Consider the following 24,123-nt stretch of genomic DNA (forward strand, 5'->3'; position numbering starts at 1 on the left):
AATTGGGGTGAGTGCCCTCTCTCAGGCCAACTCCTCCTATAGAGGCCCTGGTTATTCTCAACCACCTATATTGGGCAGGCCACAGTAATTGCAAGTTCAACACCAAAAGCCCAAAACAGGCACTCTATTCAGAGTTCCACCATGGGGCAACTTACCAGTAGACAGAAGGAAAGGTTCAAGGCTTTCTTAATAATTGCACCATCCCCAGTGACTCTTGGGAACCTCTGGCCCACAAACTCTCATAGTGAAGAAGAAACATTTGGGGTGGTACTGAAAATCATGAGTCTGTGTGCCAGGAGCAAACAAAGCCCTGTTTGAACAAGGGAAGCAGTAAAGCACCTCACAAATGATCAAATACCTCCTGCCCTATTGTGGAAGAGTTGATGGGTATTATATTGGCCTCATCAACCATCTCAGAACCCACAAAACTACAGCGGAAATCGGTTACCCTTGATCCAGAGGATTATCTAAGAATAAGATTTTTTTTATTACTAAGTTCAACTGTTTCTTTAGGGTTTTCATTATAGGATTCCAAAGAGAAGATAATATAGTACCCTGTCAGATGGCAAAGATGGACCCATCAAATATATCTAGTGCATCATCACACTGCCTTTACTTTCATTGTTGAATTCAGAACACTTAGATCATCTGAAATTCAGCACCCTGACTCATATGATGGATAAAGGTCATAGAAAGACAGACCTATGCACAAACTGCTTGGCAGGTCTGATGCAAAAGAAGAAATGAATAAAGTATTATTTTTCTGCAAAGAATGTAACAACATAAATCTATATCTGGATCTTCCTTAGAACATGAATTTTAATCCAATTTGAATTTAATTCAGAAAATTATACAAAGGCCCAATGAAAAGAAACTGTAACAGAAGGAAATGCAATAAGTGGCTTCATCAACAAGGAAGTGAATAGAAATCTATGAAAAGAATGAAGTAATAAATTACCATAAAGGTTATATTAAAACAAATAATAGTTCAAAATACCATACATTTACTCACCTCAGTGTCAAATTGAGTGACCAATGCTTGATCTTTGAGATCGGTTGGACACCCAGATGTATCCTCTTCCTCTTGCTGGATGACACTCTCAGCTTTAGACTAAACAGTACATATTAAAATGTAAGTTTTAATTCAACTATGCAGAAAATGCACATTCACATAAACACATCCCCTCAATCATATAAACCATCTCCCTTTGCCCTCAAGACCTGTTGCTGATCTTTCCTTCATCTCAGACATTTCCAGTTCTTTCAGCTTCACACCAGAATGACCATCAATCCAAATACATTTCAATTAACTTAGAGTGCTAAAAGGGTTTGCTCAGGCTCTCAGGTGAATTAAACAAGCTATCCTCTAATACAATGCCAGCAGCGAACATCAATCTTCTTCAGTGCGAGTACAACAAACGTCATTTGGTTTATACGCAAGATATTACGTCAAAACTGGAAAATGTTTTTGAAAATTGCAAGCATGTTTAACCAGTTAATAAATAGGAAAAAATACAAAGCAGTGGACAGACTTTAATTCAATAAAAAAAACTTACATTATATTACCTTAATGACATCTGAAAAATATTGGATTGAAGTAAGATAAGCCGAGAAATATGGATTTTAACAGATACTGTCTGTCACACAAAGGCATTTGGTAAAAGATGAATCTTGATTTGGAGATATAAGAGGGTGCAAATACCAGAATCTGAGGCAAAACAAAAACTACTGGAGGAACTCAGCAGGTCAGGCAGCATCTGTAGTGGGAAATAGAGCTGTCAAGTTGGTGTGTCCAGGTGAAGTGAGATGACTGGCAGATGGAGGAAAGAAGGATGGAATCATAGACAGAGGCTGGGAGATGCTAGATAGAGCAGCAAACGGTGACAGATGATGGAATCCAATGGGATAGGACAGTAGACTATCCAGGTGCTCTTCTAGTTTACACTTGATCTTATCCCAGTAGAGGATAAGGCTGAGGGAATGGGGAGGGAATGGGGAGGAAGCTGCAGAAAGCCACGGTGGGTGGAGTGTAGGTGCTCAGCAAGTTGGTTACCTAGTCTGCACTTGGTCTTACTGATATACAGGAGACCATATAGAAAAGCACTAGCTGAAATAAACATGACTACAGGATATTCATGTGAAATTCTGCCTCACCTGGGAGGAATGTTTGGGTTTCTGGCTGGTGGCGAGGGAGGAGACGCAGTGACAGGCATCACAGCTCATGGTTGCAGGAGAAAGTGTCTGATTTCATTGCTACTAAGAACAATCATCTTCCTCTCGAGATAAGCAACCAACAAACTTCATCAAACGATGTGTGCAATTCAGTCAGCCCAACAAATTTTGGACCAACCACAAACAATCATAGGTATGATCACACCTCACGGCACAAAGATAAAAGAAAGGCAACATTTATAAATTGGTTTATAATTCCTAGTCCTTTCACTGCAATTAACAAAAACAAGGATCATGATTCAAAATTCAATTGGTAACCATGTCTTGATACGATTGTATGTCATGCTAGTTATATCTTTTGTTCAATCTGTACGTTACTGATTCACTAAAGATAAATTCAGAGAGCTAATGTGGCTGAATGCTTCTCTCAATGGCAAGTCTATAACATCAGTCTAACAACTGATATGATTTCCTTTTAAATGGATTTCCTGTTTAATTTCCTATTAAATGGAGACAATGAAGCCCTCAATGATGTTAAGTTTCCAATGAAGGGTCTTGATCTGAAATGTCCACTGTCCAGTTCCCAGCATAGTGCTTGCTGCCTGCCTGCTGAGTTCCTCCAGCTGCTTTGTGTGTATCTCTTATTACATATATTAATGAGAAAGCAAAGATCTTGGAGTAAAAATAAGTGAAAAATATTGCAATGAGGCAGAGATGTGCAAGTCTGCCATGCAAAATCTACAAAGGGAACAGCTATTCTTAAAAAAAATACAAAATGATGTGAATTGTTAGAGACAATTATTTTTTGCAAAAACTTAATGTAGGCATTGCTACTGGCCAGGTGATCCAAGGGCGAGTGGAGAACCAAGAAGATTGCACCCACCGTAGACCTATTCTGTCCTACACAATGAAGACTGATGCTAAATACTTAGAGTTCACTCACCACTCCTTTGTCTCCCACTGTTACTCTCCAGCATCATTTTCCAGCAATCCAATATCCACTTTCGTCTCTTTTTTTTATATAACTCTTTAAAATCTGAAAAAACTTTGGTACCCTCATTTATATTATTTGCTAGCTTACCTTCATATTTCATTTTATCTCTCCTTAGTTGGCTTCTGTTGGTTTTTAAAACATTCCCAATCCTCTACCTTCCTGCTAATCTTTGCTATATTATAAGCCTTCTCTTGTGCTTTTATGCTATCTTTGACTTCCCTTGTCAGTCCTAGTCACCTCATGCTCCCCCTTAGAACATTTCTTCTTCAGGATGTATGTATTCTGCACTTTCCTAATTGCCGCTAGAAATTCCAGCTATTGCTGTTCTGCCGTCATCCCTGCTAGTGACCCCTTCCAATCAACTTTGATCAGCTCCTCTCTCTTGCCTCTGTAATTCCCTTTACTCCACTACAGTATTGATGTATCTCACTTTAGCTTCTCCCTCTTAAACTGCAGGGAGAATTCTATCACATTATGATCACTACCTTCGAATGGTTTCTTTACCTTAAGTTCCCTAATCAAATCTGGTTAATTACACAATACCCAATCCAAAATTGTCTTTTCCCTAGTAGGCTCAACCACAAGCTGCTCTAAAATACCATTTCATAGGCAACATACAAAGTCCCCTTCTTGGGATCCAGCAGCAACCTGAGTTTCCTAATCTACCTGCATATTGAAATGTAACATTGCCCTTCTTGCATGCCTTCGCAATCTCCTATTGTAATTTATGTCACACATCCTGGCTACTGTTGGGAGGTCTGTATAAAACTCCCATTGTGGTCTTAAGGATTCCAAATCTTCTGATCCTATGTCAATTATTTCCAAGGATTTGATTTCATATTTTACCAACAGTACCACCCCATTCCTCTCCTCTTTCGATACAACATGTATCCTTGGACGTTAAGCTCCAACTGTGATCTTTCAGCCACGAGCCAGTGATGCTCACGTCATACCTGCCAATTTCTAACTGGGCTACCAGATCATCTACCTTATTCTGAACACTGTGTGTATTCAAATGTAACATTTTCAGTCTTGTTTTCATCATCTTTTTTGATTTTGCCCCCATGTTACACTTCAACTCATCCCAATGACTGCAATTTTACCCTATCATCTGCCTGTACTTCATCACAAACTTACTATACCACTGCAACAACCTCAGTCCTATCACTCTGGTTTCTGTTCCCCTGCCAAATTAGTTTAAAATCTCCCCAACAGCTCTAGCAAACTTGCCCACAAGGATTTTGGTCCTTTTTGAGTTCAGGTGTAACATGTCTTTTTGTGCAGGTCATACTTTCCCCAGAAGAGAACCCAATGACCCAGACATCCAAACCCCTGCCCCCTGCCCCATTTCCTCAGCCACAGATTCATCTGCCAAATCATTCTATTCTTACCCTCACTGATGCATGGCACAGGCAGCAATCCAGAGATTTCTACCCTTGAGGTCCTGTTTTTCAGCTTTCTACCTAACTCCCTGTATTCTCTCTGCAGGACCTCATCCCTTTTCCTACCTGTATCATTGGCATCAATATGCACCAGCACTTCAGGCTGCTCACCCCTTCTGCCCTTTAGAATGCTGTGGACCCAACCTGAGACATCCCTGAACCTGGCATCCGAGAGGCAACACAACATCCCCGTGTCTCTTTCACATTCACAGAACCTCCTGTATGCTCCCCTAACTATGGAATCCCCCATAACTACTGCACTCCTCCTCTCCCTCCTTCCCTCTGAGCCACAGAGCCAGACTTCGTGCCAGAAACCCTGTCGCTGGTAGGTTATTCTCCCAACAGTCTCCAAAGCAGTATACTTTTTATTGAGGGGAACAGCCACAGAGGTTACTCTGCACTGGCTGCCTATTTTCTTTCGCTCTCCTGACAGTCACCCAGCTACCTGCCCCCTGAAACTTATGGGTGACTACCTCCCTGTAGCTCTTATCTATCACCTCCTCGTTCTCCTGTATGAGCTGAAGGCCATCAAGCTTGTAGCTGCAGATCCTGAACATGTTTTCTGAGCAGATATAGCAGTCTGGGAGACAGGAGGTCTCTCAGTGCTTCCACATCTCACAGTAAAGAACATACCACTAACCCTGGACCCATTCTCAATGCACTATGTACTAATAAACAAAAAAGAGAAAAAAAAGCTTACTTGAAACTTATTTTGAGCCTTTGCCTATTTTCTCTGAAGCCTGCTGAACCGGAACCTCCCACCCTAACCTTAGCCCACTCCAAAAATGGCCGCTCCCACAATGGCAGCTCTGTTTGCACCTCATTTCTTTTTGTTGGCCCTTGGTAAGTTACTAATAAACAAAGCATTCTCCCACTCGGCACACAAGGCCAGAAAGGCCCGGCTCGCTTTCTAAAACTGGTGCATAAACTCCACAGGAACTGTCTGCAACTCTTAACAAATAGGTATACCTAATAAAGTGGTCACTGACTGTATGTACGTGATTGTTCTGTGAGTTTTCCAGTGGTTACAGTTGCCTTTGTATTTTTTCTGGAAACTTCTTGGTTTCAGTGGCAGTTGTCACAATATGACTATCTCATTGGAACGTCCTGTTATCAGTTGTCTGGAAGAAGAAGGTCATACTATCTTCAGCCTCTCTTTTCTTTGTCTCTTGCCATGTTTCTTCTCTTTTGCTCTCACAACACTTAATAAGATGACCATAAGCAGCAACCTGTATGCTTGATTCATTCCTAACTTCAGAAGAACCTTTGGATGCAGGATCCAATCCATTTTACACAGGAAACCCAAAACTTGCCAGTATATTGAGAATTCTGGAAATCTTGCAGAGACCAAACAAAATCAGAGCCAAAATATCCAAAGAAAGCAAGATTGTAGCTTGAGTCTTGTCATACACAGAATGACAAATAAATTACACTTTCTGTTTTCCTACTTCAAAAAATTACATGGAAAGGGTTAAGACAAACCACCAATCAAAATAACACATTTTAGCAAGAAGCATGAGTCTATATTGATATAAATTTAAAGTTTAATCATGTAAGCCACACATACCCTGGCTGCTTTCAGTTTCTCCCTCATTTTCTCTCTCATGGAATATTCAGCAAAACTAGTACTTGGGGTGGACACAGCAAAAGCAGGAAGAGCTGATGGGACAGTAAGGGGGAAGACAATCACAAATTCATGCATTGAAAGAACACTTTGAATTTCTCCCTCTTTGTGACTGAGCCACCCTTCCCCCAGTCCTGAGGAAGGGTCTCAGCCTGAAACGTCAACTGTTCATTTCCATGGAAGCTGCCTGACCTCCCAAGTTCCTCCAGCATTTTGTGTATATTACTTCCCTCTTCATGAGAGAGCCACACATTAATCACCCCACATAGAAGGGTGGCTGATGGATCTAGTTAGAATTCATAAAAATCTAGTACCAAATATGAATCCTCTAAATACTAATATTCAAAATAATACCTTTCTCATGTGAATGTATTTAAGTCAAAACAGAAAAAGAGGATTGAGCAAACTGAGATAAGGAACTAGGAGCAAAATATAGTTCTAAAAGTTATAATTGACCTAAAAAGTTGTTGTCTTTCTTGGTGAGAAAACTAAGAGTCATGTGCCTCCTAATGTAAGAACAGTTTGTTTGGGATAAACTGATAACACCTCGAGGACTCCCTTTGAATTGAGGACATCAGAATTTATTACCATTACTTCAACATATTCAGTAACACGACTTAAAAATGTTGTTGACATTCCAATGGTTTCTATGCGTGACCTTTCCTTCAATCAATTTAATATTTTCCTAGAGCATAACAAGGTGGTTGCATCAAAAATTATTTCAGACAAGTCTGAGTTTATGACACAACTCTAATTCCATTTGTTCTGTTTATAGTAATAAAAGCCAACCATTTTTACACAACGCCTTTCGCAATCTTAGCATGCCTCTAACAGTTTAATAGCTGATTTATACATACTACAATAAAAACCCCCAAGAGACAGCAAAAAGGGAAAAAAATACTTTTAGCCAGGACACAAGGGAGAAATAAATAACTCATTTTTGAAATTATTTATAACTGTGCATGAGAAGCATCCATAACCGGTATCTGTTGGTGCACTGTAAATAGCAATCATTTAAAACTGAGGTCCATATGAACAGCTTCTTGCAGTGTGTGGCAAATATCTGGAATTCTCCACCACACAGGGTTGCAGAGGCTGCATCCTTTAAGATATTTTAAAGAAATGGGTTTTTATTTGAACGATTGTGGAACTGATCTGTGGAGCTGATACAGAGAAAGAGATGAAGCGTGAAGGACCTCCTCCTCCTCCAATTACCTACCTTCTTATTTTCCCTCCAGATTTCTCTGACTATCTGAGCATTTTACGTAAACAAACCTCTTATGTGAGGCTAAAACAATATTGTCCCAATCTTAAGCTATGGTTGACAAATGAAAAAATGCTACTTTGGGAATTGAGTGAAGTACATTCCATTTTGCTCAGAACCCCACCCATTTTCCTTGCTCTCCCATACATCAGCTCCATCCATCTATGCACTCCCTCTGCAAAGCAAAAACACTTGAAACACTTCACATTTTGAGTACCCACACAGAACAAAAAAAAGTTTAATATCTTAAGCTACACACACACACACCCACCCACCCACACACACACACACACACACACACACACAAACAGACTTGCATGCATAATCTAGAATCATAGCTGTGAAATGCTGTATATTGGGCCAAACTCTCCTGATAGCTAGTCTGTATTTCCTTAGGAGAGTATCAGCTATATGCAGAACATGCATCAGTATTTTCTGGATTTCCATACTTGGACACTGCATTTAAAAGTATAGGATGCACTGGTGGTTAAAGCACACTTGACCTCCTGTGGCACTGTTTGGCGTGACATTGTAAGGTGCCACTGACCTGCAGTTAAAAATTTAAGTGAAGCAGGTGTTTTGTTCTTTTCATCAAATTAATAAAAGCATTAGTATTAATTATCTCAATGTGCATTTGAGTAAATGGGTTACCTTTGATACTTTTTTCACTAAATGAACTGTCAGTAGTCCATCAGGATGAGACCTCTGTTTTTACGACCTAATCAATAGTTCCTAGTCACAGATAACTGAATACTGTGACAGACTAGCCTCTACAATAAAAAGGGTGACTGCAGACGTCCTGTAGGAGGAAAACATGAGCCAAATGCTGGATCAAGCACAATCTTCCCTAGCATTCTGAGGTCAAGAACCAGATCATGGCAAGTGACTATTTTATTAGGGCCTCAATCACACTAGTGATTTTTGAAGCTGGGAGGCAAATTAATTCATACTGTTTACAGTTTTGGAAATCGTACATCGAAACAATAGTATACAGCAATAATTAAATGCTGTTAATGACAACTCACATCTCTGACGACGAGTGATCTTGATGATGTCCTGTTTAGATTCTTCAGGATTTAAATCAGCAACATCAATAAGCTGTGAATTAGAATAGGAGTTAGTGCCAATGATTTCCACAAATATTTTCCAGTTTGGAAAAAAAAGCTATTTTTAAAAAATACATCAGTAGGAACAAAATATGAATGCCACATGAAATATGAGAGTTCAAAGACAGTAATTTATATTAGCTGCTTGAAGGGTCTCAAAACTGTAAAAGAGCTGATACAATTTTGTACTAGCATAAGAAAAACAGCATCTTTAGTGAGTAAAGGTATTTTAGCACCTAATTTACTGAATCCTTCTCACTTTGCTATAAAGATATTTTACAGGACTCTGAAGGGCAAGGTGAAATGGAGAGCAAAGGGGGAAATTACTAAGCATCGTCTGTCTCTTTCTTCCCCCACTTTCAGTTCTTGATTTCCTTATCAATCTCATGTGCTTTTCATGACATTCATTGCAACACCAGGGAGATATAGTCATCGTCATAGTCATACTTTATTGATTCCGGGGGGAACTGGTTTTCGTTACAGTTGCACCATAAATAATAAATAGTAATAGAACCATAAATAGTTAAATAGTAATATGTAAATTATGCCAGTAAATTATGAAATAAATCCAGGACCAGCCTATTGGCTCAGGATGTCTGACCCTCTAAGGGAGGAGTTGTAAAGTTTGATGGCCACAGGCAGGAATGACTTCCTATGATGCTCTGTGCTGCATCTCGGTGGAATGAGTCTCTGGCTGTATGTACTCCTGTGCCCACCCAGTACATTATGTAGTGGATGGGAGACCTTGTCCAAGATGGCATGCAATTTGGACAGCATCCTCTTTTCAGACACCACCGTGAGAGAGTCCAGTTCCATCCCCACAACATCACTGGCCTTACGAATGAGTTTGTTGATTCTGTTGGTGTCTGCTACCCACAGCCTGCTGCCCCAGCACACAACAGCAAACATGATAGCACTGGCCACCACAGACTCGTAGAACATCCTCAGCATCGTCCGGCAGATGTTAAAGGACCTTTATGATTACCACATAAAGTGACTTCAGAGTATTTTCTAACTTATGGACCAAATTGATTTACAGACATCTACAAAAAGAAAATCCATCTGTTACTCAGGCACGACCTGTAGATATTTCTGCATAATCCTAATAATTTTTGGCAGGCAGTTGTCAGTAATTCTGGAAGGTTTACGTTTGTTTCAAATCCAGAGAAGCAACAGACTCCATAAAATAGCTGGCAATCTCTTAAGTGAAGGAAACTAGGATAGACGTAACACTGACATAACAAGTCCCATATCAAAAACCTACAGGCTTTTTTCTTCGTCTTCTTTGGGCTTTCATGGTTTGCTTGAGGTTTTCTACCTGTTCATCCTCATTCTGAATATCCTGTACAAACAATAATGTAAACAAAGTTATTCTATAGTGTCTGAAGAAAGCCAAGTTAGTCAAAATTTGATAGCAGTCATAAAACATTTGGAGTGACCTTAAGGAAAACATATGGTGGAAAGTGTTGGTCTTCAGCCCATGGACAGTAATTTGGCAAAAGCTGTTCTTTGAAGAGTTCAGAAAGTTTTCATCCCAAATTAGTACAAAGAGGCCACCAAACTAGAAACGGCAGATGTTAGAAAGATGGGGATTGATTTAGAACAAATATTGTCGTATGGAATGTCACTTAAAAAATGTTTAAACTATTAAGATTAAAAAATGGTATTTTTGAGTTTAGGCAAGATATTAATAAAAAGATTAGAAACTACCTAATATCAGAAAGGGAATAGCACCCTGTGGTTATGAAGAAAGAGTGATGATGCAGGGAAATAAGATTATGACACAAATAAAAAAGAGAGAAGCAAAATCTCATTATTATCATAAAGCATGTAAAGTATTCCACATACAAAGAACATCGTTTAATGTGAGTTTTAGGGCCTGAGAAAAGGGCAGAACAACAAGATGCCAAAAAAGATTGCTGGAATAGTTAATGGGTTATTTCCATCAGCATTTAAATGAAGAAAGTGACTTTGTGAAAGAAGCAAGTAATTGGAAAAAGACAAAACACATATTATAATAAATCGGAAGAGAAGTTATTGAGACCCGTGGCAAAGGTGGGGCTGTGGTAAAACTTCCCAAAATGTGGAAATCTACATGCGACTCTCACAGCAACTGGAGCTTGTGGTGATGAATGTAATGGACAAGAGGTTAGTATACAGTAGCGCATGGATGTTTTGAGAACACAGAAATATGGAATTAAGGGAAAGGTAGCAGTCAGCCAGTAATCTGCAACTGGAGGTGCGATGACGCTGGTGGGGGGCGGTTATTACCACAGGATTAGAGTATCATACCAGCCATCTAGGAATCATTACACATGTGCATAAATATCTTCTGATATTGCACATCAGCAAGTAGTGGGGAGAGTGGGAGTTATTATAATTAACAACTCATCCTGGGTGGCTCTATGTGACAAATGCATGGCCAATGAAATAATGCATCTGTGGGAAGTCAGCGCCAATTCCAAACCCAAGAGCTGCTCATTTTATATATATCTAAGGTCAACGACCCAAACAAATGAAAGGTCTGATAACTTGAAAAAGAACTCTGTTTCTCTCTCCATAGACGCATCCTGTCCTGCCGATCATCTTCAGCTCAGTTTTTATTTCACTTTCTGGCTCATTCAATAATCGCTGAGCCTGACAAAACAAAAATCAGTCACCTTAACAAAATTTCACCATTCACTCTCAACTGGCACCACCAGTTGTGCCAGTCAGTCTTTCTTGGTCTCTCTTCAATCACCGACATCCACTTCTTTCACTCTAGCCCTTCTTCTCTGACTTAAAACATGTATAATTTTAAGCATTTCTCAGTTAGAACAAAAAGTCAGTAATTTAAACGTTTTCTGTTTCTTCCTCCACAGATGTTGCCAGACATGCTGAGTGCTTCCAGCATTTTATGTCTTTGTTTCAGATTTCAAGCCTCTGCAGATTTCAGATACCCATCTTACTGATTTCCAAGGACAATATCTATTTGACAGCATTAGTGACTTTGAGAATGATTGGTAAAACATGTGAGCCAATCTTGTCTCAGGAGGCTGGCAAACACCTGTCACTAGCTGGCATTCCAACTATTAAAGAAAGATTAAAAACAAAGATTCTGCAGATGCTGGAAATCATCAGCAACACACACAAAATGCTGGAGGAACTCAGCAAGTCAGGCAGAATCGATGGAGAGAGTAAAGAGTCAACGTTCTGGGCTGAGATCTTTCCTCATAAAGAAAGCTTATCCTCTCACTGTAGACCAATGATACCTCTATGCTGCTCTGTGCTCTCTATAGAGCTGTGCAACTGTTAGCAGCACACTTTTGCTGGTGCTGCTCATGCTACAGATTTTTCTGCGGGTGTCATGTTGCCATCTTTGTCCTCATCAGAGGTCTAAGTGAATGTAAGTAGCACTCTGAATGATGATAGGTCAGGCCTCTGGATGCGCTAAGCCCAGATAACATCTCTAAAATCTATCACACAGGCGCTGCCCTCCACTGTTAGTTTTGTGGAAGACAATCCGGATTGTATTTGTCTTCAAGCATAGCCTGTGTATTGTAGTTAAACTTGCCAGTCAGTAAGATGCTGGCAGCCTCCTGATGCATCCACATTTTCTTGCATTTCACTGCAGCTCCTCACACCCCAACCTCACACATACATTCACCTATTAAAATTATCACCTAAAACTAGTTTGGAATATTTGAAAGTTGGCACTGGTGGCTCATGGGGCTCCGTTTTGATACGTTTTAAAATCATAGTATGCACTAGTGATCTAGCATAGATCTCAGAAAAAATGTCCAAATGATCACAAATTTCCACAAAATCTTCCATAAGCACTTAGAACAATCTCAAAATATAGCACTAATGTGATTAGCAACATACCACCTGTTTATTTGTATTTATAATTTATTTCTGAAAACTAGAAGCAACAAGGCCAGGGTTATGGTGATTTAAAAATGTTTCCGGAATAATTCTTTTGCCTAAAACAAAGGAACAAGCTTCAAATTTCTATCTCTTTGCAACTAAAGCAAGCAAAAATTAGCTGGGTTTATCCAGAAGACTCAACCAAGAGACAGATTTAATCACTTTAAATTTATGTATAATAATGGAATTCAGAAATAAAATTCTTTGTTAAAACCACTTTATATACACCATTGATCTACATTCAATTAACATGACTGGAAAGCAGAATTGAAGTTTCTTTTAACATTACAAAGCATTTATTATTTGATCACTTGATCATAAACTATTTACCAAAAACGAAACCCTGAGCAATGTTCTATTGGGATTTAGATTAACAGAGTCAGAAATATTAACGTAGACTATTTGCCTAGACTAATATAAAAAACGTAAACTATTTCTAAACGGAGAGGAAGTTGAAAAATCAGTCGTGCAAAGAGATTTAGGTGTCCTCGGTAGGATTCCCTAATGGTTCATTTTCAAGTTGAGTCGGTGGTAAGGAAGGCAAATGTGATGTTTAACATTTGTTTCGAGAGGATTAGAATATAAAAGCAAAGATGTAATGTTAAGGTATTATAAGGCACTGGTGAGGCCTCACTTGGAGGATTGTGAGCTATTTTAAGCCCCTTATCTAAGAAAAGATGTGCTGACATTGGAGAGGGTTCAAAGGAGGTTCATGAAAATTATTCCAGGATTGAACAAATTATCATATGAGGAGCGTACGACAGCTCTGGGCCTGTACTCACTGGAATTCAGAAGTATGGGGGGGGTGGGATTTCAGTGAAACCTATCAAACGTTGAAAGGCCTCGATAGAGTGGACGTGGCGAGAATGTTTCCAATGGTGGGTTAGTCTAGGACAGAGGACACAGCCTGAGAACAGAGGGATGTCCACTTCCAACAGAGATGAGGAGGAATTTCTTCAGCCAGAGAGTGGTGGATCTGTGGAATTCATTGCCACAGGTGGATATGGAGGCCAAGTTATTGAGTATACACAAGGCAGAGTTTGATAGATTCTTGATTAGGAAGGGCATGAAGGATTACAAAGCAAAGGCAGAAGATAGGGAGCAGTCGAGCATTGTACCAGAAGTCCCTACAAAGGACTGCGAGAACAGCTGAGAGGATCATAGTGGTCTTCCTACCATCCATCAGGACATTTATCAGGAGTGCCGCACACGCAGGACCTTTAGTATTATCAAGGGTCCCACCCATACATCCAGCATCCTCTTTGACTTCCTACCATCAGGCAGGAGACTCCGATGCACAAAAACAAGAACAGTCTGGATGAGAAGCAGTTTCTTCCTCCAGGCCATTAGGCTTCTGAACTCACAGCCGCATCGTATTTGAAGTGTCACTGATTAATCTGTTACATTCCTTACAATATTTAATATTAATGCACATCAGTTTGTTATTTATGTGTGATTCATCTGTAGATTTTATCTTTGTTATCATGTGTTACGTTCTTTACACCCTGGTTTCTATATACATTATATGGTTATATACGTTATATATGTGTATGTAGTTGTCTATATCCCATACTGCCCCAATGGCAGTCTGTTCAACCTGAGGCGATTACAGTCCTACACCAAGACATTGGAGCAACCCATCCGAGAGCTACTCTTCGCAGACGATGCTGCCCTTGTTGCCCACACAGAGACAGCCTTGCAGCGTATAACATTCTGCTTCGCAGAGGCTGCTGAGCTCTTTGGACTGGAAGTCAGCTTGAAGAAGACAGAAGTTCTCTATCAGCCCACACCTCAGGAAGATTACCACCCTCCCCGCATCACCATCGGTGAGGTAGAGCTGAGGACAGTCCACCCACCAGTTCAGCTACCTGGGGTGCACCATCTTGCCAGGTGCCAAGATCGACAAAGAGATCGACAACAGACTGGCAAAGGCAAACAGCGCATTCCGCAGGCTGTACAAAGCAGTCTGGAACAACAAGCATTTGAAGAAAGGCACAAAGATCAGCGTGTACAGAGCCATTGTACTGACTACCCTCCTGTACGGCTCCGAGTCGTGGGTCACCTACCATCAGCACCTATGACATCTTGAGCGTTTCCACCAACACTGCCTCCGCACCATCCTCAACATCCACTGGAGTGACTTCGTCACCAACATCAAAGTCCTCGAACAGGCGGAGGTCACCAGCATCGAGGCCATGTTGTTGAAGACGCATCTGCGCTGGGCAGGGCACGTCTCCAGGATGGAGGATCATCACCTGCCCAAGATTGTGCTGTATTGCACACTCTCCACTGGCCACCGTGACAGAGGGGCACTGAAGACGAGGTACAAGGACTCTCTGAAGAAATCCGTTGGTGCTTGTCACATTGACCATCGCCAGTGGTCTAATCTAGCCTCCGATCGCGAGGCCTGGCGACACACCATTCACCAGTCTGTCTCCTCCTTCGAGAATGTATGCAGGGCTGACATTGAGGACAAAAGGAGAAGGAGAAGGAGGAGGAGGAAAAACCGTGACACAGCAGCACCAAATCCAGAACAGAACTTTCCTTGCAGCCGCTGTGGTCGGACCTGCCTGTCCCGTATTGGCCTCGTCAGCCACCAGCGAGCCTGCAGCAGATGTGGGCAGCCCCCTTCCTAAATCTCGTTTGCGAAGCCAAGCCATGAACTGAACTGAGTTAAATGACAATAAACTTTGCTTGACTTGATTTGATTAGGACTGAGAGGGAAATGGATAAGCCACGATGAAATGGTGGAGCAGACTTATTGGGCCAAATGGTTTTGATGCAATCGTCAAAAGCACTGTCTGAAGGCGGTCCACTGTCTGCACTAGGTGCCTGTGATGATTTTATTTGTTTACAGTCACTCAAAAGAACACAGTATGGTCTATTGGATGAATTCCTCCGTCAATAACTGTTATGACCTAATACACAGTTTTATAGTACTGGAGTAGTTTTGGTAGTGTTCTAATTTATTCTATACTTCATGTAAGCGCATTTTGCTCAGTTTGTCAATTTTATACCTTTTTAACTATTTCAATGAAACTTCAGCTAACTGGGGCTGCCGCTTAATTGGGCCAAAATGTATTGGTCCCAATTAACCAGAATCTACTGTACTGAATTGACCAGATTGTTGAGGGGATAAAGAGAAAGTACAAAGCTGTGAACCAATGAATACACAGTAAACATGAGAGGCAGAAGGTTCTTGGCAATGCAGTATCGTTGTTTTCCATTGTCTAGTTACTTTGTAGCAAGATATGAATGGAGGGAGATGACCCTCACGTTAATTACATGCTGATCACCACTGTGCTGATCCAAATGGAAAAACGGGCATCATTTCCGATCAATCAATTCTGCCATACGCTGAAATTCCATGCTGTTGAGAATACCGTGCTTACAACTAGAGTTCTCTGGGTTCTGAGATGACTTAGTAGCTCTCCGAAGGATCTGGCGACTCTCTCACGGTAAGGCACGTGGCACTTAATATGACAACAGGGTGGATTACTCGGATTCCTGAACATTCTTTCATTGGTTCCAAGATAATTCAAGACCTCAGAATCTTCCTGGGTGTTTTTCTGCCAATATACTGTGATGGAGCTCCTATCCCACTGTTATAAAACTATTAAAGGGTTCCCTTGTAGGTAAAATGGGTTCTTGACCTCACTATCTACCTTGTTTCTTCCCTGGTGCAAACAGCAGGGATATTCTGAATTTCACACCATTGTGCTAAATCCCCGTTTGAATACACCTACAGTTAAAATGCCCTAGATCCCGCAGCATACAGTCTTCTTTACAGAGGAGGGAGCTGTTATTATAAATTCTCATCAAAAGTACTTCTTCACCATGTTTTAGCAGGGGTTTTGTCATCTCTAGATGTTCTACTGCATCTCAGCTACTTCATAGGCTTTTCAATGTCTTGTTGGCGAGGGTAGTGCCAAGACTACAGTAAAGAGCAGATCTGGAATGGAATTAAGTTCATTTATGTCAAAGACAGTATCTCTACTGAGGAGATCTTTGTAGTGTTCCCACCAGTTTCACTGTCCTTAATAATCTCTTTTACAGGATGAGTCCTTGGTGTTTTAGGTCAAAGACTATCTTGGCAGTAGAGCAAGACAAGAAACAAAAATTAATTATACCGTTACTTTCACTTGGAGTCAGGATGATTGAAAATGAATGGACATCATTCCCAATTAGCTTGGCAGAAGTTAGCTTCAGTAAGGTCCTAGATCATGTCCTCACAAGGCCAGGCAGACTGATTTGCCACTTCCGAAAACAACACAAGGTTGCCAATTCAGTAAAGGGATCAGGGAATAACTTATTTGTGTCATGATCAGTGTCGCAGTCAGAGAACCTCAAATTGTCCACGCCATCAATATACCCCAGCTTCATTCTGCTGGGATAAGCAGTTAAAATTCTGCTGGTTACCTCCTTCAGCCACCTGGTCCTGTTTTCTTCATCCAGTATCTCATGCTCCTCAGGTTCTGGGTCTGCATTACACTTTTTCCTTGGCATCACTTCTGCCTGTAGGTAACTACATTCTGCTTAATTTCTGCACCACCTAGACGTTCACTCTGGGGTGGCCCAGGAGTGACTCAAACATATGATTTTCAGCAAACCAGTGGTACTTTCCACAATAATTCAGCCATATGGATTTGATGTGTTGGTGCTAAATATGGTAGGATGCAGTTCAGTGTCAATAACTGAAGTAGCTTTGTCCCTTGCAGTCCGTGGATCTAGGTGTACTAGAATGGGAAGCCATCTTATAAAGGTGTATAAACTCATGAGGGACATAGGTAGGGTGATATTTTTTTCCCATTTTACCCAGGGTTGGGGAATCAGGAACAAGAGAACATAGGTTTATTGTGAGAGGAGAGAGATTTAATAGGAACAGAGGGTGGTTGTACACTCAGACCAACCCCACATAACAGTACCTCACATAGCACTGATTTGTTACAATGCCGTTATTCAATTCATTATTGAAATTTTTTAAATGACAAAAATTCCTTCTAAACAACACTTAAAAGTGGCTCCCATTACAGTAAACATTCAATCAGCCAATGAGAGTGCTTTACATAGGCTCTGAGCCACTTGCAGCCAATCACGTTGTTAGTTCACGCACTGCCTCCCCCATATGTGTGAACGTTTGTGCTCCCTCACCAATTTATTCCATGTTTTCCCCACCGATAGTGTCCAGAAAACGGCTTGCAACTTCCAGTGAGGGTAGTACATCTAGATGTCTAGGAAAAGCATTAGCATGGATGTGAAACTGCAAGTGATATGGCGCTTGGAAACTGGTGAGCGTCAGGTTGATGTTGGCACCTCTTTGAAATTGGCTACATTGACGATCAGAGCAATTATAAAAGAAATGCAGACAAGATAAAAGGAAACAACCTAAGAGTTATCATCAACGGCGGTGACTCGTTCAAGGAGATATTTGCTTGAAAGAATGGAAAATAGACTAAATATATGAGTGGATGACCAAACACAATGAAACATGCCCCTACCCCAGCTGATAATAATGGAAAAGGCAAGAAGCATCTTCAGTCATATCCAAGAAGACGAAGATATGTCAGTAACATTCACAGCCAGCAGAGGTTGGTTTGATAGATTTTAAACAGTGCAGTAACCTCCATACCATATGTATCTCTGGTGAAGCCACTGGTGCAGACAGAAAGAGCCTTAACAACAAAGAGCTTCGAGAATTGGCACAGCAATGCATCCTGGGTGAATCTGACGACATGGATGGAGAACAGGAGACACCAGAAAGAAACTTCACCACAATTCCTCACACTAGCATCACCACGATCACACAAATCATTGACCAGTTCATCGATAATGACCCTGACTGAGAGTAAAGCAACAAGACAAAGAGAGGTGTTCTCAATGTGATTTCCTGCTACTGAGAACTGCTTCATGAGAGAAAACTTAAGAAAAGGCAGGCAAATCTTGACGCCTACTTGAAGAAGAAGACAAAGTTAGAGGAGGACCCACAGACTGGTCCCTCCTCTAAGATATAACCACTACCCACCCGCTTCCCTCTGCTGCTGCTGCTGCGATGTGTGGCTGCTCCACTGATGTACAGGTTAGGCCTATTTGTGAGTTTGTTACTCCACAAACTACTGTGTATACATAAAATATATATCTGTTTTGACTTTTTAAAAAAATCTGGCACACATGTCCATTTACGTAATGTTATAATGACCCCGTATGGCGCTGATTGCATGGCACTCTACCTCTGAGGAATGCATCCTCAGTGTTAACCTGGGTTAGACTGTACATAGCAGTGGTTGCCTGAGGAAATAGTTAAGACAGGTATACTCACAACATTAAAAAGATACTTGGAAAAGTACATATAAGAAGTATAAGATATAGGAGCAGAATTAGATGATTTGGCCCAATGAGTCTGATCATGGCTGATTCAATTTTTCTCTCAGCCCCAATCTCCTGCCTTCTCCTTGTATCCCTTCATGTCCTGACCAATCAAGAATCTATCAATCTCTGCACCTTAAATACACATAAACACTTGGCCTCCACAGCTGTCCATGGCAAAGAATTCCACAGATTCACCATTCTCTGGCTAACAAAACCTCCATTCTAAAAGGACAACCCTCTATTCCAAGGCTGCATCCTCTGATCTCACACTCTCCTACCATAGGAAATATTCTCTCCACATCCTCTCTATCAAGGCCTTTCAATTTTCAATAGGTTCCAATGAGGTCACCCTTCATTCTTCCTAATTATAGTGAATACAGGCCCAGAGCCATTACATGCTCTTTACATTGATAGAAAATGTTTAAATGGACAGGGGCCAAATACGGCAAATAGGACTAGCTGAAATAGACAACTTTATCAGCATGGACTAGTTGGGTCAAAACGCTTTTACTGTGCTGTATGACTCAATACCTTCAGCAATTGCAGTTCTTTTACCCAAACATTTCTGAATCTCATTACTGATGTTATGTGCACAGGACATCAGATAAAACAAAATATATTCCCTATAGTAAACACTGTTTATTCTTATATTCAAATATATCATTTGGGAATTTATCTTGGGCAACCATCTCTTATTTAATAAGCCCAATAAACAGAATTCATACAACATAATACTTTTTCTAGACAGAAGGTAACAGAGCAGAATTTTAAATCTATTACAAAACTACAGAGCTGAAATTCTGTAATATTAACGAATACACTGTAATAGACTCACAGATTATCAGATACCATTTAGGAAGTAAAGGTGCAAGACATGTTTGGAGATAACAAAGAAATTGACAACTGATAGAAGCAGGGTAAGTTTTTTTTTGATAGCTTTAGAGTTTTAACAAACAAAATAGGGTGAGAGAGAAACAAACCTCCACAAATGTACCATTTTCATTTCTTGTACCATTTTCCACTTCTGCAGAAACCAATCCCTAGCAATTAAAAATATATATGGATAAAGTAATCTTTATAAATTATTATTTACCTATAATTTAACAACTCTTTGCGTTATTGATTGGAGATATTCTTCCACCAACAAAAGTAAGTATTTCACTTTAATGCTCCAGAACATTTAAGAACTTACAGTGGAAACCTACAAGTATGTATAATAATATGAATTACTCGAGCTCTTGACAAATTCCCTTCATGAAGATCTCCAGATAGTGCATGCTGAAACACATATATCAACAATGAGACACTTGAACTCAGTACTTCTGGCAAGAGCTCTCTAAATTGAAGATTAGATTAGCATTATTTGCCACATGTACATCGAAACATACAGTGAAACGCACTGTTTGCATCAAATCAAATCATCGAGGATTGTGCTGGGCAGCCTGCAAGTGTTGTCATGCCTCTGGCACCAACAGAGCATCACCATAATTCACTAACCCGAACCATGCGAGGAAAGTGGAAGGAAACCGGAGCACCCGGAGGGAGAACACACGATCACAGGGAGAACATACAAACTCCTTGCAGTCAACGGCAGGAACTGAGCCGCAGTCTTACAGCTGACACTGTAAAGTGATCGTGCTAACTGCTACACTACTGGGCTGCCCCTGCTTATGTTAATAAAGCTTATGTCAATTGCCCTAATTAAGAGCATCCAATACGCTGGATACTAAAGAAAATTCCGAATACATCAGTAAACCAAGTTTTGATGCACCAGTTAATATACACTTCCCTGTGTGCCTTTGTAAGAGTGTTCTCAATTGTATGCTGTGTGGAATCTATAAGTACTTTTTCCACCCTGAACACCATTGTGATGTTCTAGATGGAGAAGTCATTGTTAATCTATGACAAATTAATGCAATCTGTTCTTTTCACAACATTATTATTAATGATGTTTTCCACTTTAAAGCAATGCATTCAAGATAACAAAAACTTGTTGCACAAAAACAAAATGTCAGTTACTTGTCTGGTCCTTTATAACCATTATTTTAATTGGCCTAAAGAATTATACTGTAGAGTTGCAAACTGGTTTCAGGATTCTGTCAGTTGATGCTTACACACCTATGTATCTTGTCAAATTGTGCTTTGATAACAGACTTTCCTAGACTGTCTCTGCTTGGTTACAGGAGAACTGCAGGCTGAAAAATGTGAAACCTATGAAACAAAACGAAATTCATCTGTACCTTAATACTTCTGATGGTTAGTGTCATTCTTTTTAAACGACATTACTCAGTACAGAGGAAATGACATGCAAGTGCTTACACTCTTACGCTACAAAAAGTTAGTTTTCTAACTAAGATTTGCATTGTGTTGTGATTTTCTGTTAAATTTCTCGAATTCAACATTCAGTAAATCCCTCTTAACATTAGTCTGGAGCCAATTCAGGATTTCAATAAATCCTAATCCAAATCCTAGCATGTTGAACTGGTAAAGTCGACCAAGCTTTTAAACCTGATTCTGATATCCTTGGAGTAAACGGACACTGCTTACAACATGACCACAATTTCCCCATGCATCCTCTCCAGATGCAGGAAGCTGTTGTTGTCCTTAGGAATTCCACTTTTGGGTGGCTATGGGTGAGGCAGGCAGAGCTGGAATTGCTTTGCTTGTTATTTGAATTAAGATTTTTTTTGGTTTTGGAACTGTAATTCTACATTCTGTTGACAGCATTTGTAAGGGAGCTTTGCCTCTGGCTGACTTCTACCCATAGTTTACATTAGAGAACATTCCTTACAGAATGGCGAACTCTACAGTGATTTTTATTTTTTAAATTTGAAAAAATATAGCATTGAGAACCAATTTTGCTGGCTGGGCTTGAAGGCACAGGGGGATAATTCTCAAGCAGAACTTTGCTTCCAACCCATCCAACATACCTCATTTCTTCTGTCAACAGAATGTACATTAAAAAGAGCATGTGCGCGATACAAATTGTGAAACACCAGTTATCACTAATGCATATGACTCACTTGCAGGTGAGAAACAGCCTTTAGTGGTGATTATATACTGACTATTGTCAATCTTTCAATGACATTTGCATTTCTGGAAAGTCACTACATCATCCCTCTGCTTCTTGAAAATTCAAAATGGTTATAAACTCACCTGAGTATCACTGACATCTCTGCTCACATTTAGAGATGCTTGCAATGCCTTTCGCTTATTTTTAATCTTCTCACGAAGATTTCTGAAAGGAATAAAAAACTGTATTGTAAATAAAATAAGGAATCCTTACCATGTTTAGTTGATTCATTAGCACAGCAGCTATGACAATCAAAACAAATTCCACTGATTTAACTTACTTTCATCAGTACTGTGATTGGGCCACCATTCATGCTGTAGGTCTTAACTTTATTAAAGATTCCAAAATATGTCATCTTACGCTTATCAGGATTGAATTCCGTCTGCACCTGCTCCAACAAACTTACCAGCTGATCAGTTTAACTCCTCAATAAATAGAAAAATAATCAGTCACATGTCCCAGGTCTTTTGAACTCTTCCTTTTTAACCTTACTTTTGATCTTTTCTTCCAGTCAACTTTTGTCTTCAGAATGAAGGTCTTTTTAACTTTACCTTCCAATTCCAGGCCAAGGTTCTTTCTTACTGTGTTGATTAAAAACTAATCAAGTGTCTTTTTTTTTGTTTCCTCTGTATTCTCCTTGGCAGGATTTGCTGTAATGTCTTTCACTTCAAACAGTTTATAAAATGTTTAATTTCCTTCACACCTTAGATGCAGGGCTATGAAAGAAAAATTCCTTTTATTCTAAAAATGAATGGGCTAAAGACAAGAAAGGTGACTGTAATTACATCAATTCAGATTCAAGGGATTAAGTTGAAGAATATTCAGAAAAAGCTATGGATTTCATTTTTGTGACTAAGTATTGTTGCAAATTGCTGTTACACTGAAATCATTTGACATGAAAACCACAGAGATACCCAACTCTGAACCTAACACTAGTTCTGATGAAAGGTCACTGACTTGAAATGCCATCTCCACTTTCCCTCTCTGCGGATCCTCTCTGACCTACTGAGCATTTCCAGTATTTTCTCTTCCAACTAGGTAACAGTTTTCTCCCCCTTTGTAGATTATTTATTTATTTGAGATATAGCACAGAACAGGCCATCTGGTCCCTTCAGCGGCACCACTCAGTAATACCCTGATTTAATCACGGGCCAATTTATGACCAATTAATTTATAATCTGGCATGTCCTTGGACTGTGGGAGGAAACAGGAGCACCTGGAGGAAACTCATGCAGTCATAGGGAGAACGTACAAACTCCATACAGGCAACAGAGGGATTGAACCCGGGTCATTCCTACTGTAAGGTGTTGTGCTAACCACTCTACTAGCATACCAATACTGTTAGGGAAGTATTTCTAGAATGTTGACCCACCAATAATGGATCACTGATGTAATTCCAAGTCAGATTACTTGAAGGGGAGCTTGCAGGTAGTTATATTTCCTCATTCCTGATAACTGTGTTGTCAGAAAGACACTGGTAAAGTAGCCTTGGCAATTTTATGTAGTGTGTTTTACATAATGAAGTCATTGTACAATAATGAAGGATGGAATAGGGGAACTATAAACGTCTAAATTGCTGTTTACAGGCTTTGCTGACTTCAAATACAAACTTCCTAATATGTAAAGGTAAAGCAGTGTAAACTACAGCCGATTTTCCCATTTAACCCAACCAGAATCCAACGTGTAAATAATTTGGTCACAAAATATTCTTACAACTCTTGGTTTTAAACTATGTATCTCCTTCCTTACATCTTCCATATCATTCCATCTGCTTTAATACCTATTCCTACTTCAAATATTTAAAACATTTTTCTTTCATTTTAATTTTTGTTTTGAAAGAAACCCTGGATGAATTTTGTCTTTTGTTAACCAGGCATAATTAGTATGATAATAAGCACAAGCAATAAATTCAAAAGGCAGAATACAGTAGATCAGATTTCCACAGACAAGAGCAATGATACGAAATGGAACCTGGATTACCAACTTTCCGGATGTGATAGTTATTATGCTGTGCCATATTTTTTATCCACCTGTGTTCTAGTAAGGACTTAGTGGCAGTTACACTGGGTCATTCACAATGTTACAAGTAACAGCAACATAGTTGCTAGTTATGTATCTAAAAATGATAAATTAGTGGCTATGACAATTATATCCCTAGTAAACCTGAACTATCTAG

At 39.9% G+C, this 24,123-nt stretch overlaps 1 protein-coding gene across 5 annotated transcripts in view; it reads right to left on the minus strand.

The window, feature by feature from the left end:
• Positions 1-24,123, minus strand: part of cc2d2a (coiled-coil and C2 domain containing 2A) — a 152,720-nt gene that overhangs the window by 125,333 nt on the left and 3,264 nt on the right. For 4 of the 5 annotated variants that reach the window (XM_072253006.1, XM_072253009.1, XM_072253008.1 and 1 more), the window contains exons 3-8: positions 22,031-22,112; positions 19,855-19,914; positions 9,867-9,944; positions 8,522-8,594; positions 6,176-6,267; positions 1,013-1,111 (exon numbers count right to left, since the gene is read on the minus strand). In XM_072253006.1, the coding sequence (XP_072109107.1) occupies positions 1,013-1,111; positions 6,176-6,267; positions 8,522-8,594; positions 9,867-9,944; positions 19,855-19,914; positions 22,031-22,112 (484 nt within the window). The remainder of the gene's footprint in view (positions 1-1,012; positions 1,112-6,175; positions 6,268-8,521; positions 8,595-9,866; positions 9,945-19,854; positions 19,915-22,030; positions 22,113-24,123) is intronic. The other variant, XM_072253007.1, reaches the window with a different exon arrangement.

Source organism: Mobula birostris, chromosome 3 (genome assembly GCF_030028105.1).
Source record: "Mobula birostris isolate sMobBir1 chromosome 3, sMobBir1.hap1, whole genome shotgun sequence".
In the NCBI taxonomy this organism is placed as follows: Eukaryota; Metazoa; Chordata; class Chondrichthyes; order Myliobatiformes; family Myliobatidae; genus Mobula; species Mobula birostris.